Source organism: Pyricularia pennisetigena, chromosome 5, assembly GCF_004337985.1.
Source record: "Pyricularia pennisetigena strain Br36 chromosome 5, whole genome shotgun sequence".
In the NCBI taxonomy this organism is placed as follows: domain Eukaryota; kingdom Fungi; phylum Ascomycota; class Sordariomycetes; order Magnaporthales; family Pyriculariaceae; genus Pyricularia; species Pyricularia pennisetigena.
In genome coordinates this window covers 1,478,293-1,497,402 of record NC_043743.1, presented here as the reverse complement: position 1 = coordinate 1,497,402, position 19,110 = coordinate 1,478,293, and the positions used below count along the sequence as shown (strand labels likewise).

The window sequence follows — 19,110 nt, the reverse complement described above, 5'->3', positions numbered from 1 at the left end:
AGAGTTTGTTATAGCGAAATCTTGTGTTACTGCATATACTGCCCGTCGTCGCTCGTCATGTGCTTGTTTCCGCTCAGAATCGCGAGGAAACAGACAAACAAACTAACAGGGAAATGCCTAGAAAGCTTGGACTAGCCGAGTGACTGTTCCACTCGCTAGGCCGTATTCTCTAGAAAGTAGTTCATCCCGTCTCTATCGTCACTGATGATCCTGCCCCATTCGAGAAGCAGCCTGAAAAGATAAATCTGTGCGTCTGTCGGCCTCATGGCTCTCTCCGCCCACTTCTTGCCCTGGTCGGCGATCCAGACAGCATTATCAAGGTGTGCCTCCACCCCGGGATCCCGGCCCTTGATCTTGCCTCTGCCATCCAGCCCCATGAAGTACGCCCAAGTACTGTGTAGCGCGGTGTAGCGCAGATCAACCGGTACAAAGTGCAGCCACGGCCTCAGTCGCTCAGAATACCACTCGCGGAATATGGTGCCTATAAAGGGGAGACTAGACGACTCGAGTGCATCCATAACAAAGTCACTGCCGGGCCCGGTATTTGACGCTGCAGTAGTGTCCGAATCTGTCAAGAGGACAAACCGATTGTCGAAAATGGGTGCATCGGCCTCCACTGCTGGGCCGAACTCTTCTATCATCGAACGGCAGGATCTCGTATTAATTCGCTCAGGAGCGTTGCATGACGCATACTCGCCAATCCTGACGTCTGGCAGAAGCACCTGATTCATTTTCAATGTTTTTACCGGCTCGTACTGGAACAATCTCTTGCCTTCGGAGTCTTTCCACTCCGTGGCCATGGCGATAATGACCTCATCCGACATGGAGGCATTATTGACGAGATGGACAAGCCTCTGTTGGTGCCCACCATGATGACGCTGATTTGGCAATGTGATTTGCTCAATCTTGCCACGCCAGAAGGGTTGATCTCGTTTGGTCTGGAAATCAAGGCCAGAATCCAAGACTTTGTTTTGATTGCCTGGTGTCCGCGGCCAAGGGATCAGAATATCACTGAATGTGCTTGGTTTTGATCTGCTGAACACTGGCTGTAGGTCGGTGAGGGGATCGCTGACTGGACCTGAAATGAAGAGACTGTGGAGTTTGAATATATCTGGCTGATGACAAAGATCAGAGGATAGCGTCCAATCCTTCAAGAAAGCCCCCGAGGACTCTTGGTTGAAGCAAGAGACACAAATATCTCTGGTATTCCAGTACAGTTTAGAACGCACAGGGGACCTCCTAGGGCAAGCTTGCATGTTGAGCCTTCGAAACTCGGCCGCACTAATAGTTGGGCCTGAGGGTGACGACGCCATGACATCCTGACCTTCCGAGGTCTCCCCCGGTGCGTTGGGCTGCAAAGAGCCTTTCCCGGATGCTCCAAGTGATTCAACTTCTTGCATGTTATCTCGTCGGGAAAAGCGTCCCCTCGTTCCGGGCAACACCCGCTTGTCAATATTTCCCCAAGGCGCCAGAACACGTGGATTTATGTCCAAATTGACTGCTATTTGCAGGTCTGGAAGGTGTTTTGAAAATGACTGCATCATTTCCACTAGCCCATTGATCTCGTCCAAATGCTCGCTCCGAGCAGCGCCATGAGTGACCTGACCATTGATAACTTTTATAACAACTATGTCCCGCTCATGCTCAAGCTTCTCGACACCTTTGCGGATCTGGGATGGCTCTAGTCCCCAGAATGGTTGCAGATCCCGGTGGATTTGATCAAAAAAGTCGATGATGGGTGATTTATGCTCAATCGCATATGCATACCACAAATCGAAGCCTTTCGGCGGCTCTCGGCCATCATGTCTCTGGCGGTATTCTGTAACGGCGACACGCAGTGAATCGCTCGTCGATGCATGGACGAGCCAACGATCGGCCTCAACCCGCATGTCAGATATCATGGTCTGAAGCGGGTGCATGCGAGTTGGATGACCACGCTTGACAATGGCCCATATGCTTGTGCCGATAAGGAAGCAGAACAGTACAAGAACCAGGCATGCGGACACCAGTGGTGAGACAGCCCGCGCACTATGAATGAATAAGACTGCTCCGATGACCAAAGGTAGCATGCTCAGGATGACAGAGCTCGTCGTCAGACCATACCAGGTTCCGATAGCCGCAGTGTTGATGACCACCGCAATAAGTCCGCAGATGATTGCAAGGATGTGGACAAGAAACGCTGGACCAACCTGGCTTATCAATGATCCAGATGAGAGGGTAAAGACAGCAAGCAAACACCCAAATAGCAAGATGTCCAGGCTATATGGGATCCAGGAGCTGACTGGGCGTTGATACATCGTCCCCATCCCAGTCGAGAAGGAATCAACCCCATAGTGGAAGACGAGGGCAATTAATGTTCCGAGAGCAGCTTGAAGCAAGACACCAGCTACTGTGATTATCAACTGCTTGGATGTTCGTTGTCTGGAGAGTACGCGCCAGATTATCTCGATTACGGTCGCCTCGGAAGCTAATCCGACGATTTGAAGCACAATCGTCCATAGCTTCGAAGCCCCGGGCGAGCAAAAGAATGTAGATTGGCTGGTGGGAAGTGCAGCCAGCCAGACCCCGACGGAGATCAGGATAGACCCAAGGATCGAGATCCATCGGAGTGATTGGCCTAGACCTGGATTGGATTCATCTTTACTGCTTTGTGGTTGAGAGAGCCGCAGCTGGCGGTAAATTACAACAAGAGGAAGAAATGCCTAGATGCGGTTAGCAGAGCTTTGATTGTTTACCATAGGTACGTGACACGCAGGACGTTGGCTAAGTACCAAACTCACCTCGAAGCCTGGCAGCGCGCATTGATGCTCCGTGCCAAGGAAGACCTCAAGACGCAGGACAACAAGCCCTACCAGTAGCGGTATAAAGTACCTTCGAGGTCGCTGCGGAAGACCAGAAGAGGATGATTTGGCAGTCAATATTTCATTTTCTGGGTTGTGTGTATCTTTCTTGGATTTAGTGACCACCATTATAGTTGTAAAGGCATGATATGAGCGGACTTACCAAATCTTCCACTGGCGCCCGGGAGCCATCGTGAAATTTGGCTGGCGCCCAACTGAGCACCACAACATCCAACCAGACAGACCAGCACGAAAGACAGCCGAGGTAACTCTGGGCCATGTCAATATTTATCAATGGCTCGGAAGCTTAGTGAGGACCTGGGACAAGAGACAAAGTAGCGTTACCTAACAGATTTGGATTATCGAAGCTATACGTGATCCAGAAGAATGAGGCACTGCCGTACGAAATATTGGGTCGGTCAGCCAGCCAGTTACATAGCAATTAACTGACCAATACGAAGGACGGCGGATTGAGCTCAGGGGTTTTTTTTTCTTTCTAGTAGAATTGCTTCTGAAAACAGACGTGTTGCAGGTATGAAATTGTACTCTTTAGGTTCGCGAGACAGTTTACAAGGCATCCGCTGAGGCAAATATGCCGGTCCAATGTAACTTGCAGATTGCAACTTACCAAGCAGCCACATATGTTAACACTATGGGCTTCTGATTGACATCCAGAATGGACATGGCGGCAGGCTCATTAAGCGATGCAAATTTCGCACCCGGGGTGCATGGTGGCCATAACTCGGAATGCCGAAAGCCTCTTAACGGTTGAGATGAACCCAAATCCAGTTGTCGAGCTAATAGTTGGTTTGTTATTGTGAGCAGAGGATGATGAGACGTTGCTTTGCTTTGCTTTGCTCTGTTCTTACGGATGAGCCGCGACAGTGACCTGGACTGCCTCAGGCCCCACATAACCGTCCTAAATTGATGTTGGCCGCTCGAGATATGACAGGGGCTCATTGGGGTCGACCCACTTGCATGCAGGACCCCTGAATGAAAGAGCCAAGAACCACTCGACACCCAAGTAATTATCCATCAGGAAAGAAGTCCCAACTGAATCTATACCCAGTAGGCACCTTGACGAGTTTTTAACCCGACGTCCGCCAGTTGCTCTCTACAAACAGAGAAAACAAGGGGGGACACAGCGGACCTGTCGCCGGACCACCCGAGTCAAGATGGCACCCCTGACCGGCCCTGTAAGAACAGGCATGGAGGTGTTTGCAATACCTGGCGTAGTCCTCCTCATCGCGTTCCTGGGCTACGCTTCACAATGGGTTTTCCACACCCCCGACCTCCAGCCAGGGCCTCTGAGCCAAAACCAAACCATTACCTTCAACTTGCTACTCCTCAATCTTTGGTGGAACTACTACAAAGCATGCACAGTCTCGCCAGGAACCTACACCCACACACGGCCGCCGAGGGGTGACGACGATGACGACGACAAGACGAAAACGAAGAAACAACAAGATGAGCAGCAAAAGCCCGCGGCGCCCGCTGCCGGCCAGAGGTGGTGCCGCAAGTGCGATGCACCCAAGCCCCCTCGCGCCCACCACTGCCGCCACTGCCGCCGCTGCATCCCCAAGATGGACCACCACTGCCCGTGGACCGGCAACTGCGTGTCGATGCAGACGTTTCCCTACTTCTACCGCTTCCTCGTCTCTACAAACCTCGCCCTGTGGTACCTCGCCCGCCTCCTCTACCTGCGCCTCCGCGCCCTCTTCGACGAGCGCAATCTGCCCGCCTACCTCGGCCCCTCGCCCACCAGGATCGCCCTGCTCACAATCGTGTCCATCGCCTGCGCCCTCGTGTCCCTCGCCCTCGGTATCCTGCTGACCACCACCACAAAAGCGTGGCTCTTCAACCGCACCATGATAGAGGACTGGGAGGTTGAGCGCCACGAGAGCCTGGTGGGCAGGCAGGGCCGCGGCGGCTCGACGTGGTGGGCCAGCGACGAGGAGGGCGGCGGCGAGTCCTCGTCGGAAGAGATGACGGCCCCTCCCAATGGCCACAAGATCCTGCACCGCGTCGAGTTCCCCTACGACATTGGGATCTGGAACAACATGTGCCAGGCCATGGGCACACGCAACATCCTGGCCTGGTTCTGGCCGTTTGCCGGCGGGCCGACCGTCTCTCGGACGCCCGGGTCTGGGGTCGGCTGGGACTGGGAGGAGAACGGCTTCAACGCGAGGGTGGGCATGTGGCCGCCGCCAGACCCGGACAAACAGCGCCGCGGTCACTGGAGGGGCAACGCCGATGCGGCTGTCAAGTTGCCCACGTACGCGACGCCAGAGGAGGAAAAGGCCGCGTTCAGGGCCAGGCAGGAGAGGGACCAGCGGCTGCGGAGGCGGAGGCAGCTGATGGAGGTCCAGCAGGGCTCGGGCATCTTTGCGGAGCTGGAGGAAGATGAGGAGCTCGAGGATCTGTTCCCTGAACAAGGGAGACGTGACAAGTACAGCCACGAGGGTCAGTCCTACGAAAAAGGCCTGGACGGGGAGCCTGGCTGGACCAATGCTGACGGTGAGCGATTACGTGACTTTGGCGTTGACGAGGATTCGGATGATTTGGTTGAAAACGACGTGCCCCATAATGAGGATTTTAATCATGATGATGACGAGGATGTTCCGCTGGGAGAGCTGTTGCGACGTCGGAAGGTCGCGTCTCGAAACCCAGATATATGATGATACTAAAGTTTTTTTTTTTGAATAAAGTAGTCACCCAATACACAAGATTTTTGGGTTCCATGCTGTTGATCGTCGATTCTCTTATCTTCGTACCAAATTTCATCAACATCTATATAAGCCGCTGAAAACCTCTGAATAGCAGCAATGCGGTCAAACGAGACCAAAGAGGATGAATAACTGATGCATTCCCTCAAGGGTCAAACAGTAAACAAACCACCTGTTATATAGTCCCAGTCTAACTTCGATTCTCGGACCAGCCAATGTCGCGGGGGGTTAAAAAGCCACACACTGAACCATTTCAACATGATAACTGCGTATCAGAAACAGAACATCAAACAACAACGCGAATCACCAGTCATCATCATCGTCCTTCTTCGCCATGGCCTGCTTCCTCGCAAGCAGCGCGTCAGCCAGACTGTTGCCCAGGCTCGGAGTCGGCGTGTTGCTGCGGCTACCGTCGGATCCGTTTAGGCTCATGCCGGAGTCACGCGGCTGAAGACTGGCAGGCTTCTTTCCAGCAGCTGGACGCTTCGCTGGGGGCAACGGCTTGTTCTTGCCGTTGGCTGCCGGAGGGGCTGGCGGGGGGGGCCGAGAAGCCGCAACTGGCGGAGGAGCCTGCTTCTGCTCCTCGACATATGCCGCCGGTACCCACGCCTGCTGGTTACCGCTCTTAGCAAGCCACCATCCTGCAAGAGAGTTAGTGCTTGGACTTGGTGCTGTTTGTCGACGATACGGCACAAAGAGAGAGAGAGAGACTTACCATTGTTCTCTTTTTGCACAATCTCAATAAGGTCTCCCTCCTTGATCGACATTTCGTTTTCCTTCTGACCAGCAAAATCATAGAGCACCTTGGCCATGATCTTTGCCTTTGCGGGAGGGGCCGCAGGGGGCGGCGGTGGTGGCGCGCGGGCTGCTGCCGAGGATGTTTGTGAGGATTGCTGCGTTCGCACAGGAATGCTGGCAGCGACTTGTGCCTGCGGCTGCGGCACGTGCCGGGATGCCGCCGCACTTGCACTTGCACCTGGTCTTGGTTGAGCTGTCCTGTTTGTTGTGCCCCTAGACGGTCGTCCATTGGGTCCGCCCGGTCTGATGAGCTTTCCTCTCGTGATCGGTCGTGGAGGCACCGGTTTGCCCTTTGGTGTCGGACGTGAGACCGAGTTGGGTGGCTCTCCTTGTTGAGTATGCACAGCGCCGCTCTTGTAAAAGTCCACAGGGTTGGGAGAATCCTTCAAAACCTTGACAACTTGCATCTTGCCTGGCTTCTTGGCATACTCGATCGAGTCTCCGATCTTTAGGTTGAAACCTCCAGGCATCACTCGCTCCATCTGCGTGAACATCTCTGTCTTCAGCACACAGTTGAGCAGTGGATCCGCTTCTTGCGGCGACCCGATACCGAGAGAGAACCAATCATCACGGCAGCTAGATGCCCCCACGAACTTGATAGCACCGAGAGGTATCGCCTTCTCAGCGGTGATTTGCACTTGCCCGTTGACCAGCATCTGCGCGACGACGTAGAATTTGCTGTTGGTGACAATCAAGATACGTGGGCTTGCCTTGCTTGAACGACCGAACTTGGCCTCAAGAATCTCACCACGACAGGAAAACACGGCCCTTTCATTGCTCCCAATGCCGATAGCATTGCGAATGTGAGCGCCAGGCCCGCTAGAAGCATTGATGCCCAAGTAGTCGCCAATGAATCGTCTCGATCCGAGTATGGACATGCGCCTCCTTTCCTTGCGCCCCTGCAAGACTCTGTGCCCGTGGTCTCGGAGTTGCAGGTACTCAGCCCCTGTCCTCTTCTTGCGCCAGAATGTCTGGATCCGAGCTGCAGACTCTGCCCTGTAGGCCAGGTACGCTCTCCACATACGCTGGATGCGCGTTGCCATATTGTGCCAGTATCTGTCACGCATGTGCTCCAGAGCAAAGAGAGTCTCGGGTGATTTGATAAAAGCCTTCGTGACACCCATCTGCCACTCTTCTTGGGGAATGCTGGTGTCCTTGAGGATCTGCTTGACCGCAGCCTCATACGATCCTTCCCACGTGTATTCACCCGCGTACGATGTCGCAGGTGACAAGAGGAAGAAGCGATCGACAAACTTCTCGAATGATTGTCGGTATGCGAATCCAGCGCGACGAATGCGCACGTTCTCCTGCAGACCAAGATACTTGATCTGATGCAGCACATTGGGGACATTGTACTCGGTCGGTGACTTGTTCTCGTTCGGCTTGATTGTTCGGATGTATGAGGGTTGACATTTCATCAATGTCTCGACCAGTGCATTCGCCGAGGTACGAATTCTATCTCCTGCGGTTGGTGGCTGCTTGCGGTTGTCCTGATCCACCTGGTTCGGGAAGAGAGTATGCACGAACGGGTTTTGGCTGACTTGGAACATGCTCAAGAGACCCTTCAGAAGCTGATCCTTGTTCTTGTCTGTGATTCCATCAACTGTGTAGGCCACGTCACCGGCGTAGTGCTTGATGATGAAGCTGCCTTGCCTTGGGATCAAATGCGCATTTGACATGCCGTTGACGCTCTGCATGAACGTACGGTCACAGGCTGCCGGATCGGCATGCGCGGTTTTGGTGGCGTCTTTTAGGGCAGAAAAGACTCCCGGAGGCCGTACACTTTCTATCAAGTCGCACACAATCTTGTTGTCGAAGTACTTGATCGGAGTCCACTTGATCTGTTCACGTGCGTACTCTTCCTGCTCGGCTTTCAGAGTAAGTTGAATGAAGATTTGCTGAAGCTTTTCGTTTACGTAGTTGATGCAAAGTTGTTCGAAACTGTTTTTCTCGAAAATCTCGAAACCATAAATATCCAGGATGCCAACGGTGTTGCTCGTCGGTTGGCGAGCTTTGAGCGACTGGTTTATTCTCTCGACGATCCAGTCAAAGAGGTTGTTGTATAGTGATTTGGCCAGAGCGTCCCTGGTTGCCATCGCCTGTGCGACATTGGCAGGGGATTCGATGACTTCCCCGCTCCTCGGTGTCAAGATCCTAATGGTGATAGCCTTAACGAGCTGCTGGGGGTCGACCTCAAGCAGGTAGGCCAGGAATTCCACCACAGACTGGTCTGTTACGGCTGCATAGCCGTCGTCGTCTTCACGGAAAACGAGGTTGCCGGTCCACAGGATAGCAGCCAGTATTCGAAAAACATTATCTTGCTCCCCTTGCGACAATCCAATGACCTTCATGGCATTTAGCGTGTCTTGAAACTCTGCAAGATCGTCTATTCCGTCGACGTCGAGACACTTGGATCTGCTGGTGTAGATGTAGGTTTCTGGCTTCTGAATGCCAAACATTTGCCGGTAGTTCTCCGAGGCTCCCTTGGTGAACTGGTAAAAGATGTGAAAGTTGCGCTCGTTTGTGATCTGGCCCACCACTCTTGTCTTTTCCAGCAAGTAGTTCGTGATGTCGGCACCCACCGGCTCGCCAACCGAGTTGAAGTGTATTTGCAGGTACTTTCCGAACCGCGATGAGTTGTTGTTCCTCAAAGTCTTGGCGTTGCCAAAGGACTCCAGAAGAGGATTTGTGGCCAACACCATGTCCTTGATCTGCTGAATATCGGTCGTGTCGCCCCCTGACACGCTCGCGATGTACTGCATGATGCGCTTCGCGGCCTCCGTCTTGCCAGCTCCCGATTCGCCCGAAATGATAACACACTGGTTGTCCTTGTACGCCTTCATGTTGTAGTAGGCCGACTCGGCGATGGCGAAGACGTGCGGCGGCATCTCGAGACGGTTCTTGCCCTTGTAGCTGTCCAGGACCTGGTCTGTGTAGATTCCCAGGTCCCTGAAGGGGTTGACCGAAACCAACACATGGCCGATATATGTGTAGATTTCCCTTCCCTCGAATCGCTTCTGCAGGTTCTCGTTGATCGCCTCGTTGGAGACCTTACTGAGAAGGGTCAGGTCTGAGACTCCGACATCCTTCTTCTTGCTCGTTTCGAACGTTGCCTTCTTGGGCCTCGCTCTGCCGCCCGCTGCTCCGCCCGCGGCTGCCTGCCCGGCGGCAGCCTTGTCTTTCCCTCGCCGTGTAATGCCCTGCGCGGTGAGAAGGTACCGAGATTAGCGGGATCCTTTGGCGGGCACCGGCACCGCCGTGGGGTTGCGCGATGATAGGGCGCAACTCACCATTGATGATCACCCTAGTGCAGGGGCAAACATGCAAGCTGGCTGAAACGAAACACGGGTTATCGGGGCTTGAGTCGGAGCACAATACTGTCGATGTGGGATGCCCTCTGTGGTGGTGTTTGAAGAATCTCGAATGTAGATCTTGTCCAACTGTTTTCGAAGCAATCGCTAGCGAATGCGCGTGCCTTCTTTTGCTGCACGTACGTCGTTGTCAACCTTGGCGGCGCTGCCTGACGGTGGATGCTGAAGTGACGAATTGCCCCACTAACAGTTACTTTGGCGCCCGCTGACAGAGGTACAAACCCAGCCACTCGAATTGAACAGCCAACCAAATAATAGTGGCTGGTGCTTGGCAGCAATTGCAAGACTCAGCCACGGCGACCCTTGATTACGTAAAGAAGCTGGATTGAGCCATGGCAGGAGCAAACTTGTGTATGACGAATAAGCTCAACAACGGCTTGGCGGAACGAAACCCTTGGCCATGACTTGCCCGCAGAGCAGCTGCCAAGGTTCTCAGTATCCGTGGACTTGCTCACGACTCGTGCACACCAGCCCGGGTCTTGTTAAATCCGAAAACGCGCAGGCCATATTCAGGGTATTATCGATAGTGTGCGGCACCATGGATAATATAGACGCGGTGCCGCCGATATTCTCTCTGCATGACCGCTTCGTCCGATCCCCGCGACGAAGAGATCAGATTGAAATTCTGTCGTGATATGAGGATTTTCAACAAAGACTCAGTTTCTGCGGCATCGTATCCACGCAAAACTTTTGCTATCATTGATGCCTGTTGTCTATGACTTGTTAAGAAACCAGACAGATTACCTTTAATTTGAACCATACTCTATACCTAATTACTTACTTTATGGACATTGTTTCCACGGGACTGCAGTCTCTAGCAAAACTAGGCTTGGCGTTGTGTCTTTCCATATGATTGTAGTGTGTGCCGCATCGCGAACACACTCTCGCAACTGGAACTTAGGGATGGACTGAGGTAGACTCAGGGCGCTGATGAGAGGATTCCGTATTGCAATCTATCGGTTACACCTACTCCGCCCAGTGTGCGAGGTGCCGCCTGTCTTTGCGTTTCCTCTCGCGCTCGTGCACAGGCTATCTCTGTATGTTATCTTGGGCAGAAAATGTGCAAGGTCAACCCCGGATCTTCTATCAAAGCCAAGCGGGCTGATGGGCATGATAGCTTGGCTTTTTTTTTTTTTTTTTTTTTTTTTTTTTTTGTCCCTTCAAATCTTGTCTCATATACTTTTGTCTTCAGCAATATCGGATCCACAGCTGTTCATCGTCATCTCGTACAAATATGCTATAATCAAGTCTAAGTGTTTGCTGTCTTTCTTTTCATGAATCATACATTACTTGTCTTTAAGAGTATGTGACACTGTCACAGAGTTAGCCGATCGCCCAAGTCTACTTTTCTTCTCCAGTCCAGACCCTGTGCCACCAAACGCATTTCAGTTCAATGAAATGAATTTTGGTATGTAGTGGAGAGGTCTCTATAATTGCCCACCGCAAATTAGCCAGCAAAAAACCATGGTCTTGCAGAAAGGAGGAGGAACCATACGACAGAGTCATTACTCCGCTGCTTTCCTAGGTCCCAGCATGTGCTGACACGGTCAACGGTGAGTAAGCTAGGTTAGCGTCAAAAATGCAGGTCGATCGAATGTTTAAGCAAACCAAAGTAGATCAGGCTTGGAGCAAATCATGATATTTTGTTCTGGGAGAGATGATCACGATGCAAATCCAGATACCAATGAGAAAACCCACGGAGGTTCTCGATCTGGCTGACAGAGGTGATCGATGACAATCAGGTGCCAAATCCACAGAATAGGCCAAGGGGGTGTGTGATGGAGATGATTGCATCGGATTCTCAAAATCCCGCCCTGTGATAGTACAAAATTCCATGTTTTGAGACAGGTTAGCCGGGCAGGAGATGGCGGAGATGTCAAAAGTGCATGGGAGGCGATCATGCATTCCCTCAGGCAAGTTTAATTTTGATTATATCCTAGCAACTGCTGTTTTTGTATAAAATGTTCATGTTCCATACGAAACCTCCGAGGTGTAAAGATGTTACGCTGGATATGGGCCACATTTTGGGCATTATGGTTGGTTGTTTCGAGGCTCCTGTTTCGCACGATAATCCCTAGTCAGGCTGCAGCGACTGATTGGTGGCGTGGGAGGCCAAGTGCGGGTTATTGGTCCCACTGTGAGACGAGGATGCTTGGCCCCTTGATGGGATTCTGGAGGAAACTCGAAACCCAGCATGCGATTCTTGTTGCCCAGACATGGCATTTATCGTTTGAGGCTCGTTTAGCTCAACAAACGATGGTTGATCAGTCCTGCGCGTCTGACACTGTGTAGGATTGGCAGGCCGGTCGAGCTTGTCTGCCTCATATTTGGCACTATATACTTGATAATATCAAACCCAAGCGATAGAAATATTTGCTTGGCTTCCTGGGAAAGCAGGCAACCTTTGGGAACCCATCCCACCTGAAAAGAAAAATAGAACTTGCCTAGGCCTGGGGTTGTTGGATAATGAGGTGGGACGAACTAAATGGCCAGGTACGCAAATGCCTGACTAGTGTTTGGATGACAGCCACTGGCCAAAACCTTCTTCGGTCAACCGGTCACGCCGGGAGCTAGGGCGAACGGATTGCGGGGAGGAAAAGTCAATCACCCACATGCATTCCAAAATTTTGATAACGACTCGATTGAGCAATCAGAGATCAGGAATGACCCTTGATCACGGACTTAGTCTGAACTGCTGGTGTATAGCAATATATCATCACCCGTGATCCCTACTGTCGTCGTAAGCCCAGACAAAATTCAGTCGATGATAGGTGCGCACTGTGGCTCTAGCTGCAGAACCCCTCTCTTCAACGGTAGGGAGGTGCAACCTTAGGGGGTGACATGGGGCTTTGAAATTGTGAAAAATCGTGAGAAAGAAAAACTACACCACAGACAATCACTCCTCAGTCAAGGATTTGGATATGAATGTGCATCTTGGGGTTGGTTTACTCAGGTGCACTCAACGATCGGTGAAGTCCGCATCTGATGTACTTAATCAGGCAAGAAGAACAAGATATCAAAGATGCTGAAGAATGACGCTTTGAGACCTTTTGCGCATTTGCAGAATCATCTGATCCATAAGCGTACAAGCTTGTCCAGTCGCGTGTGACGACAGGCATGCTTCGTAGAATAAAATGAAGTGGTCGCTTGTTTCTTAAATTGTAAGGGACATCGTATTCTTGGCTTGTGGAGCGCGTCCGCTCGGGTTGTATTTGTGCGTGCAGTAAGCTTAATAGGAGAATTTGACATGCCTGGCTTGCCGGCTTGCATCCTGGAAAGGAAGACAGTGAAAGAAGAGAGAGGGAAAGGAAAAAAAAAACGCTGTCGCGCACCCTTGAAGCCGTACTAGTCTAGACTAGGAGAGATCTACCCACTTTCGAGAAACGGTCACTTCTCGACGCGTCGAAAACTGGGGAACATTAATCGGAACCATCGGCTTTGTTCACTTTGTTGTCTGAGCCAAGAATGGACAAGAAGGGGGCATCCCCGAAGTCACCCCGACCAGTATTGAAAACGCAGAGGCAAAATGCCCCGCAGTTGACCCTATGCCACCTACGAATTGACAAGTTATGAGAAAAAGTCAAATAGAGCCACGATGCGGAGCCCCTACTTGATTTCCAAGAATTCATTGTGATATGGTTCGTTCTGTGTACGGGCTGGCACTGTGAGCTAGCCTACATTGTCCAATCTGTCTTGAGATGCGGTCATGCACATGCACGAACGGTGGTACTACTTAAGCGCCCGCAAGCCCATGTGGCAGCAGTTCTGGCACTATTCTTAGTATCCTGTAGGTACGAAGTGAGTGATTGGGGGGATTTTTATCCAATCAGAGGGCCCAGATGCACCCTCCACTCCATGGCACAATTGCCGTCTAGAGATGGGAAATCATTCAAATCAGATCGTCCGATTCTGTTCGTTGTGGTTTTTTTTAAAAAGCTAAAAATTCCTTTTAACGTCATCTACGTCGAGACAAAACAGTCGTTTTTGTCACCAAATACAATTGGCAACTGCAGTGTGGCCACCCCCTTTGACCGAAAAAACGGTCGATGGTTCTGCAAGACTGGGGTCGTTTTTAAGCATCTTCTCCACCCCTGCCCAAGGCGAAACAGCAGCGTAGCGGCCAACAACCCCTAGCCCAGCTGTCTCTGACACATCTCGTCTCAACTCGGCCTACGTTTAAAATTTTTTTACCGTCGACAACGCGATCGGATCAGCTCCTGACACAGGTCCCTCTTCAGTACGAAACTCCTCCCAGCGTCTGATCTACGCCTTTGGCCACGGTCCATCATCCTTGCCGTTGAAAGAGGACCAAAGGAAAAAAAAAAAGCCGTTCTGTCCCATCATCCGCGCTAACCGTACAGTGCGTTATTCCTGGTTCACACTCAGCACCCGGTCCACTGGCACGCACCGTCTTTCCGGCCCCAGTTATTGACGGGCCCCCACTGCACGTACTACAGGTTTATGGTAGTACTTCAAAATTGTTATACCATAGTGGTCGAGTGGGTTGCAGAAGTCCCCGCCCGGGTCGTCGACACCCCAAGGGTTCGTTGCCCACACTCCTCCTCGACTGGCGCAATAGCTAGGTTTCCTCGCTAAAGCCAAAAGGACAAGGAAATAGGAGAGGAGTTTCATGGACAGCTGACATCCGAATGTCCCAAAGGTTCCCACTCTACCCTGCCGAAATCCCTTGTCATCACTCACCCCCCCGGTCGCCTGCTTTGCTTGTATCTCGCGTTCCTCTTATGACCTTATGCCCACCCACCGCTTCTGCAACCTTAAACCTTTTTTGTTCCTTTCCTCCGCTTCTTCTTCTACTTGGCGTAGTAGTTGAAGATTCTACGGCGGTCCCGTGAGTCAAGATCAAACTTCAACCTCTCTTTTCATTCTCTTCCGTCGCTGCTGGATCAGATCACTCTTTTTTTTTTGTTATTCCGATTGGGGGTCGACAACTTCCTCTTTCGTTACGCTTTTCTTGCTTGTCCGTCTGTCTTTGTTGGTTCCCCATTGGGCGGTTATTTGCCGGGAATATATTATACACATTGTAATTTGGGAGGGCTGCTGGAAGATACAACCGGGAACATCTAGATCAGGGTCAAATCGCCAGACTTCCTGCACCCGAAGGTTCGGCGCCGACATACGCTCTTTAACGAACGACGATCGATCGAGACGATCCCGGTCGACCGCATCATCAGTCGGCACCTGTCGCAGGTCGACATCCCAAATACACCTAATATACGAATCTAGCCTGGAAAGGCAACCACCGCCAACATGTCGGTCGGGGAGCTTCTGGCTAAGCAGCTCACGGCGCAGAAGCTTTTCTTCAACATTAGCTTTTGGGGGTTCCACATAGGCATCTTTGCCTATGGTTGGTACAAGCAGTTTTCAGACCCGCGTCTGGCCGGTCTGAACACTCTTACTTTCTCCGTTTGGATTTCTCGAGGTGCCGGTCTGGTGCTCTCCGTCGATGGAATGTTGATTCTGCTGCCCGTCTGCCGAACGATCATGAGGTGGATCAGGCCCAAGATCCGCTTCATTCCTTTTGACGAGAACATTTGGTTCCATCGCCAAATCGCATATGCCATGCTGATCTTTAGCATCACACATACCGCTGCGCATTATGTCAAGTAAGCATTTCTTTTCTCATTACACAAACGGAGGCCTCGGTTAGACACAAAAAGGAGACAAAAAAAAGTTTGTGGGGGAAATCTCGAGCGGTATTAACATTCTAACTTACTATTTAATAGCTTTTTCAACGTCGAGAGAGTTCAAGTTCGTCCCCAAACTGCTCTTCAGATTCACTACGCGCAGCCTGGTGGTGCCACTGGTCACATGATGCTGTTGTGCATGCTTCTCATGTACACTACAGCCCACCACCGCATTCGTCAGCAATCCTTCGAGACTTTCTGGTACACTCACCACCTGTTCATCCCGTTCTTCCTCGGTCTCTACACCCACACGGTGGGATGCTTCGTGCGTGACACTGTGGAGCCGCTCTCGCCGTTCGCTGGAGACGAGTACTGGAACCACTGCATTGGATATCTGGGTTGGCGCTGGGAGCTGTGGACTGGTGGCTTTTACCTGATTGAGCGTCTTTACCGTGAAATCCGAGCCCGTCGTGAGACCAAGATCACCCGCGTCGTCCGCCATCCTTACGGTGAGTTTATTCTTTTGTACAGATCATGGCCGAAGTCTAAGCGCTAATACGTGATTCTGCAGACGTCGTCGAAATCCAGTTCAACAAGCCCTCTTTCAAGTACAAGGCTGGGCAGTGGCTCTTCCTGCAGGTCCCCAGCGTCTCAAAGTACCAATGGCACCCTTTCACCATTACGTCTTGCCCGTACGACCCCTACGTTTCGGTCCACGTTCGTCAGGTCGGTGACTTCACCAAGGCGCTCGGTGATGCCACCGGTGCTGGAGCGGCCCAGGCCAAGCTCTACGAGGGAGTCGACCCTATGGGTATGTACGAGGTCGCACTCCAGAACGGCCAGCAGATGCCCATGCTCCGCATTGACGGTCCCTATGGCGCTCCTGCCGAGGACGTGTTCGAGAACGAAATCGCAGTCCTGATTGGAACTGGTATTGGTGTCACACCTTGGGCCTCGATTCTCAAGAACATCTGGCATCTGCGCAACGGCCCGAACCCGCCCACCCGTCTCCGACGTGTTGAATTCCTGTGGGTTTGCAAGGACACCAGCTCCTTTGAATGGTTCCAGACTCTTCTGTCTTCGCTCGAGCAGCAATCAACAGACGCTGCGGGTCTCCCCGGCGGCAACGGTGTCGAGTTCCTCAAGATCCACTCGTACCTTACTCAGAAGCTCGACATGGACACCACCCAGAACATTGTGCTCAACTCGGTCGGCGCTGCTCTCGACCCCCTGACTGAGCTCAAGTCCCGCACCAACTTTGGTCGCCCCAACTTTGCTAAGCTGTTTGCCTCGATGCGTGATGGTATTATGGACAGGACATATCTGAGTGGTCTTGAGGGAAGCATGAAGACCACGGTGGGAGTCTACTTTTGCGGTCCTTCAGCAGCTGGTACGTTTTTCTCTTTGTTGTTTATTCAAATTACCTGTGTCTGTGGTCTTACTGACATTCTTTTACTTCACAGCTCGCGATATCAAGGCTGCTTGCAAGACTGCATCCGTCAACGAAGTCGAGTTCCGTTTCTGGAAGGAGCATTTCTAGTCTTCTCATACCAACGTCTTGCATCTTTACTCTTTTTTTTCTTTGCTCTTGGCCTTATTTAGCCACTTATTCTATACCACAAGGAAGAGACAGCCTAAATCTATTACGACGAAGAGGCTTCTAAAACGTTGGGAGAGCGTCCTGAGCGGGGGGTTGAGGAACTACAGAGCCGGAAGCGTGGTATCCAGAGCGGCATTGTCAATTCTGTTTTCAAGCATCAAACATACTTCATACTAACGCTGTACATTTTTTTTTCCCCTTGTCTTTACATCCATCGTGCGTTTTGTGTACCAGTTAATTGGTGTGACTGGAGACGCGAGCAATTATTCGGACGGTTTTAGACTGAGTGCAGCTGAAGCGCGTTTCGAACAAATAGAAGTGGACAGTGGGATGGGTTCGACAATATGACGGCATACAAGACACATCAACGGCTTTTGATCTTGCACTCAGACAAGACAGACTTTTTGTGTCTGGGGGGCCAAGGTGGCAAATCTCATTGATCTTAACATTCAGATATTTGGCGGACTCTTTATTTTTACTTACAATGTTATAAATATCCAGCAAATTCCAACATCATAGCTAAAATTTCCGATTTATCTGAACTATCTTGATGTGTTCGTCCTTTGATGAACCCATGTGGGCCTTGCGAGAAGTTGGAAGGTGGGTGGGTTCTAGTGTGACGCAAAAATCTCCCTTTTTTTGAGCAAACTACCCTAAGGTAGTCTACAAAGTAATACCTTACCTATCTAGGTCCAGCTAGCTGCTTTTAACCCGGCGCAGCGCAAATCCGATGTTTGAGCCTCTTTCCCTACCCCCCTGGCGGCGTTCATTGGCAGTTTTTTTTTTTGTCTTATTTTACGGGACCTACCGTGTCTCTCTCTCTTTTCCGTCAGCCTACAAACAAACCCCCGGGCAAAATGTGGCCGTCCACTCTCAAACGCAACCGGTTTCCGAATTCCCTCCCACCACGCCCCCCTCCCCCCGACCCAATTCAGATAGCTCGCACCCCCCCTCCACCGACCCTTAACGATGCTTATTTTGAGCTTTTGGCCCCCGTCGTCGTCGTCGCGCGACCGTTGAAAGGAAAGCTTTACTAGTTACATGCCATACATGTTATTTCCTGTTTCCGATCCAGCTGGGGCCGGATAGTCAGTCGAAGGTCGAACCACGTTTCCATTCGTGTCTTTTTTTCCCCGACCGTGTCTGGAAGTATTATCTCGATTCGCGCATCTCCGGTCGATTTGTAAGGCTCCCCACCTCGTTCACACTTTTTTTAATGTTCATCGTACAAGGGCAATAAAAAAAAAAGATAATCATGTATTAAAAAAAGATACTCTACGGAAAGTCCCCGGGCCGCGTTCCCTTGAGAGAGCATGAACGCCGGAAGTATTGTCGGTTGACAAGCCGGCGCTAGCAACAGGATTTATAAAGCCTATTCAGTGGCTACCAGGACCAGGCGGGATATCTTGTATCTAGGACTTTGTTGAATCTGTATATGCGCCATTGCTGTGTGTTCTTTGTGACTGGGGCTGACGCCACTGCGTTGAAGAAATTGGGTAGCGACAGCTTCTTGTTGTTTGCACCTGGTCCTAGAAATAACTTCCAAACCAATGACAGGATAGCTTCACAAACAAAACAAAAGGAAAACTCACATGACGCTTCCGAAAAAGTCTTTTCCACACTAGCCTCTTTAGCCGACACACTAGCGTAGATGTACTTTATTCAAAGGCGCCACTTCAAAATAAGGTATTGACAGGAACAAGGCGTCCCCGTCTTCCTTGTCGAAAAAAGCACATGGTCGTTCGCCTTGGCGAGCCCCCCAGAGCAAGCAACCTTGGACCCGTGCCCTCCGCTCGTGCCAAGTTCTCCGATCAGGCCATATATTCCGTGCGCCAGGCCAAAATCGAACCACCGTTCGAACCTTGCTGATTGTGTATTGTGTATGATTATCCTGAAATTGTCTACCCTACCCTGCCTTGGCTGCCTTTTTTTTGTATTTTTGTATTTTTGTTTTTTTTTATTTTTCATTCTCGTGTGGTCCCTTGTTTTGTCATCATGAACCAAAAGATCCCGCCTCCAAAAAGGGTAAGAGCTTGCCTCGGCTAACCAATAAATGCATGCGTTGCCTGTAATTTACAACATGGGAGGGTTTTTTTTTTTTTTTTTTTTTTTTTTTTTTTTTTTTTTTTT

The 19,110-nt window shown here is 51.2% G+C and overlaps 6 protein-coding genes across 6 annotated transcripts in view; 4 read left to right on the top strand and 2 right to left on the bottom strand.

The window, feature by feature from the left end:
• Positions 1-155: 155 nt before the first annotated feature.
• On the bottom strand, positions 156-3,524 carry PpBr36_08397 (uncharacterized protein; the record flags this gene model as incomplete). Its single annotated transcript, XM_029895528.1, has 4 exons — positions 156-2,702; positions 2,781-2,948; positions 3,004-3,109; positions 3,469-3,524. 4 exons carry the CDS (start codon positions 3,522-3,524, stop codon positions 156-158), a joined length of 2,877 nt encoding a protein of 958 aa, XP_029746878.1.
• Positions 3,525-4,015: 491 nt separating this feature from the next.
• Positions 4,016-5,518, top strand: PpBr36_08396 (uncharacterized protein; the record flags this gene model as incomplete). The annotated part of the gene is made up of 1 exon (XM_029895527.1): positions 4,016-5,518. The coding sequence occupies one exon, from the start codon at positions 4,016-4,018 to the stop codon at positions 5,516-5,518; it is 1,503 nt and encodes a 500-aa protein (XP_029746877.1).
• A 351-nt stretch (positions 5,519-5,869) lies between these two features.
• Positions 5,870-9,657, bottom strand: PpBr36_08395 (uncharacterized protein; the record flags this gene model as incomplete). Its single annotated transcript, XM_029895526.1, has 3 exons — positions 5,870-6,207; positions 6,282-9,564; positions 9,655-9,657. 3 exons carry the CDS (start codon positions 9,655-9,657, stop codon positions 5,870-5,872), a joined length of 3,624 nt encoding a protein of 1,207 aa, XP_029746880.1.
• Positions 9,658-11,733: 2,076 nt separating this feature from the next.
• PpBr36_08394 (uncharacterized protein) lies at positions 11,734-12,027 on the top strand (the record flags this gene model as incomplete). Its single annotated transcript, XM_029895525.1, has 1 exon — positions 11,734-12,027. The coding sequence occupies one exon, from the start codon at positions 11,734-11,736 to the stop codon at positions 12,025-12,027; it is 294 nt and encodes a 97-aa protein (XP_029746879.1).
• Positions 12,028-15,003: 2,976 nt separating this feature from the next.
• On the top strand, positions 15,004-16,920 carry PpBr36_08393 (uncharacterized protein; the record flags this gene model as incomplete). The annotated part of the gene is made up of 4 exons (XM_029895524.1): positions 15,004-15,359; positions 15,480-15,889; positions 15,952-16,770; positions 16,844-16,920. The coding sequence occupies 4 exons, from the start codon at positions 15,004-15,006 to the stop codon at positions 16,918-16,920; spliced, it is 1,662 nt and encodes a 553-aa protein (XP_029747199.1).
• Positions 16,921-18,975: 2,055 nt separating this feature from the next.
• The window catches only part of PpBr36_08392 (uncharacterized protein), a gene marked incomplete at both ends in the record, with an annotated part of 2,115 nt that continues 1,980 nt past the window's right edge, over positions 18,976-19,110 (top strand). The window contains one exon of the mRNA XM_029895523.1: positions 18,976-19,005. Within this exon, the coding sequence (XP_029747198.1) occupies positions 18,976-19,005 (30 nt within the window). The remainder of the gene's footprint in view (positions 19,006-19,110) is intronic.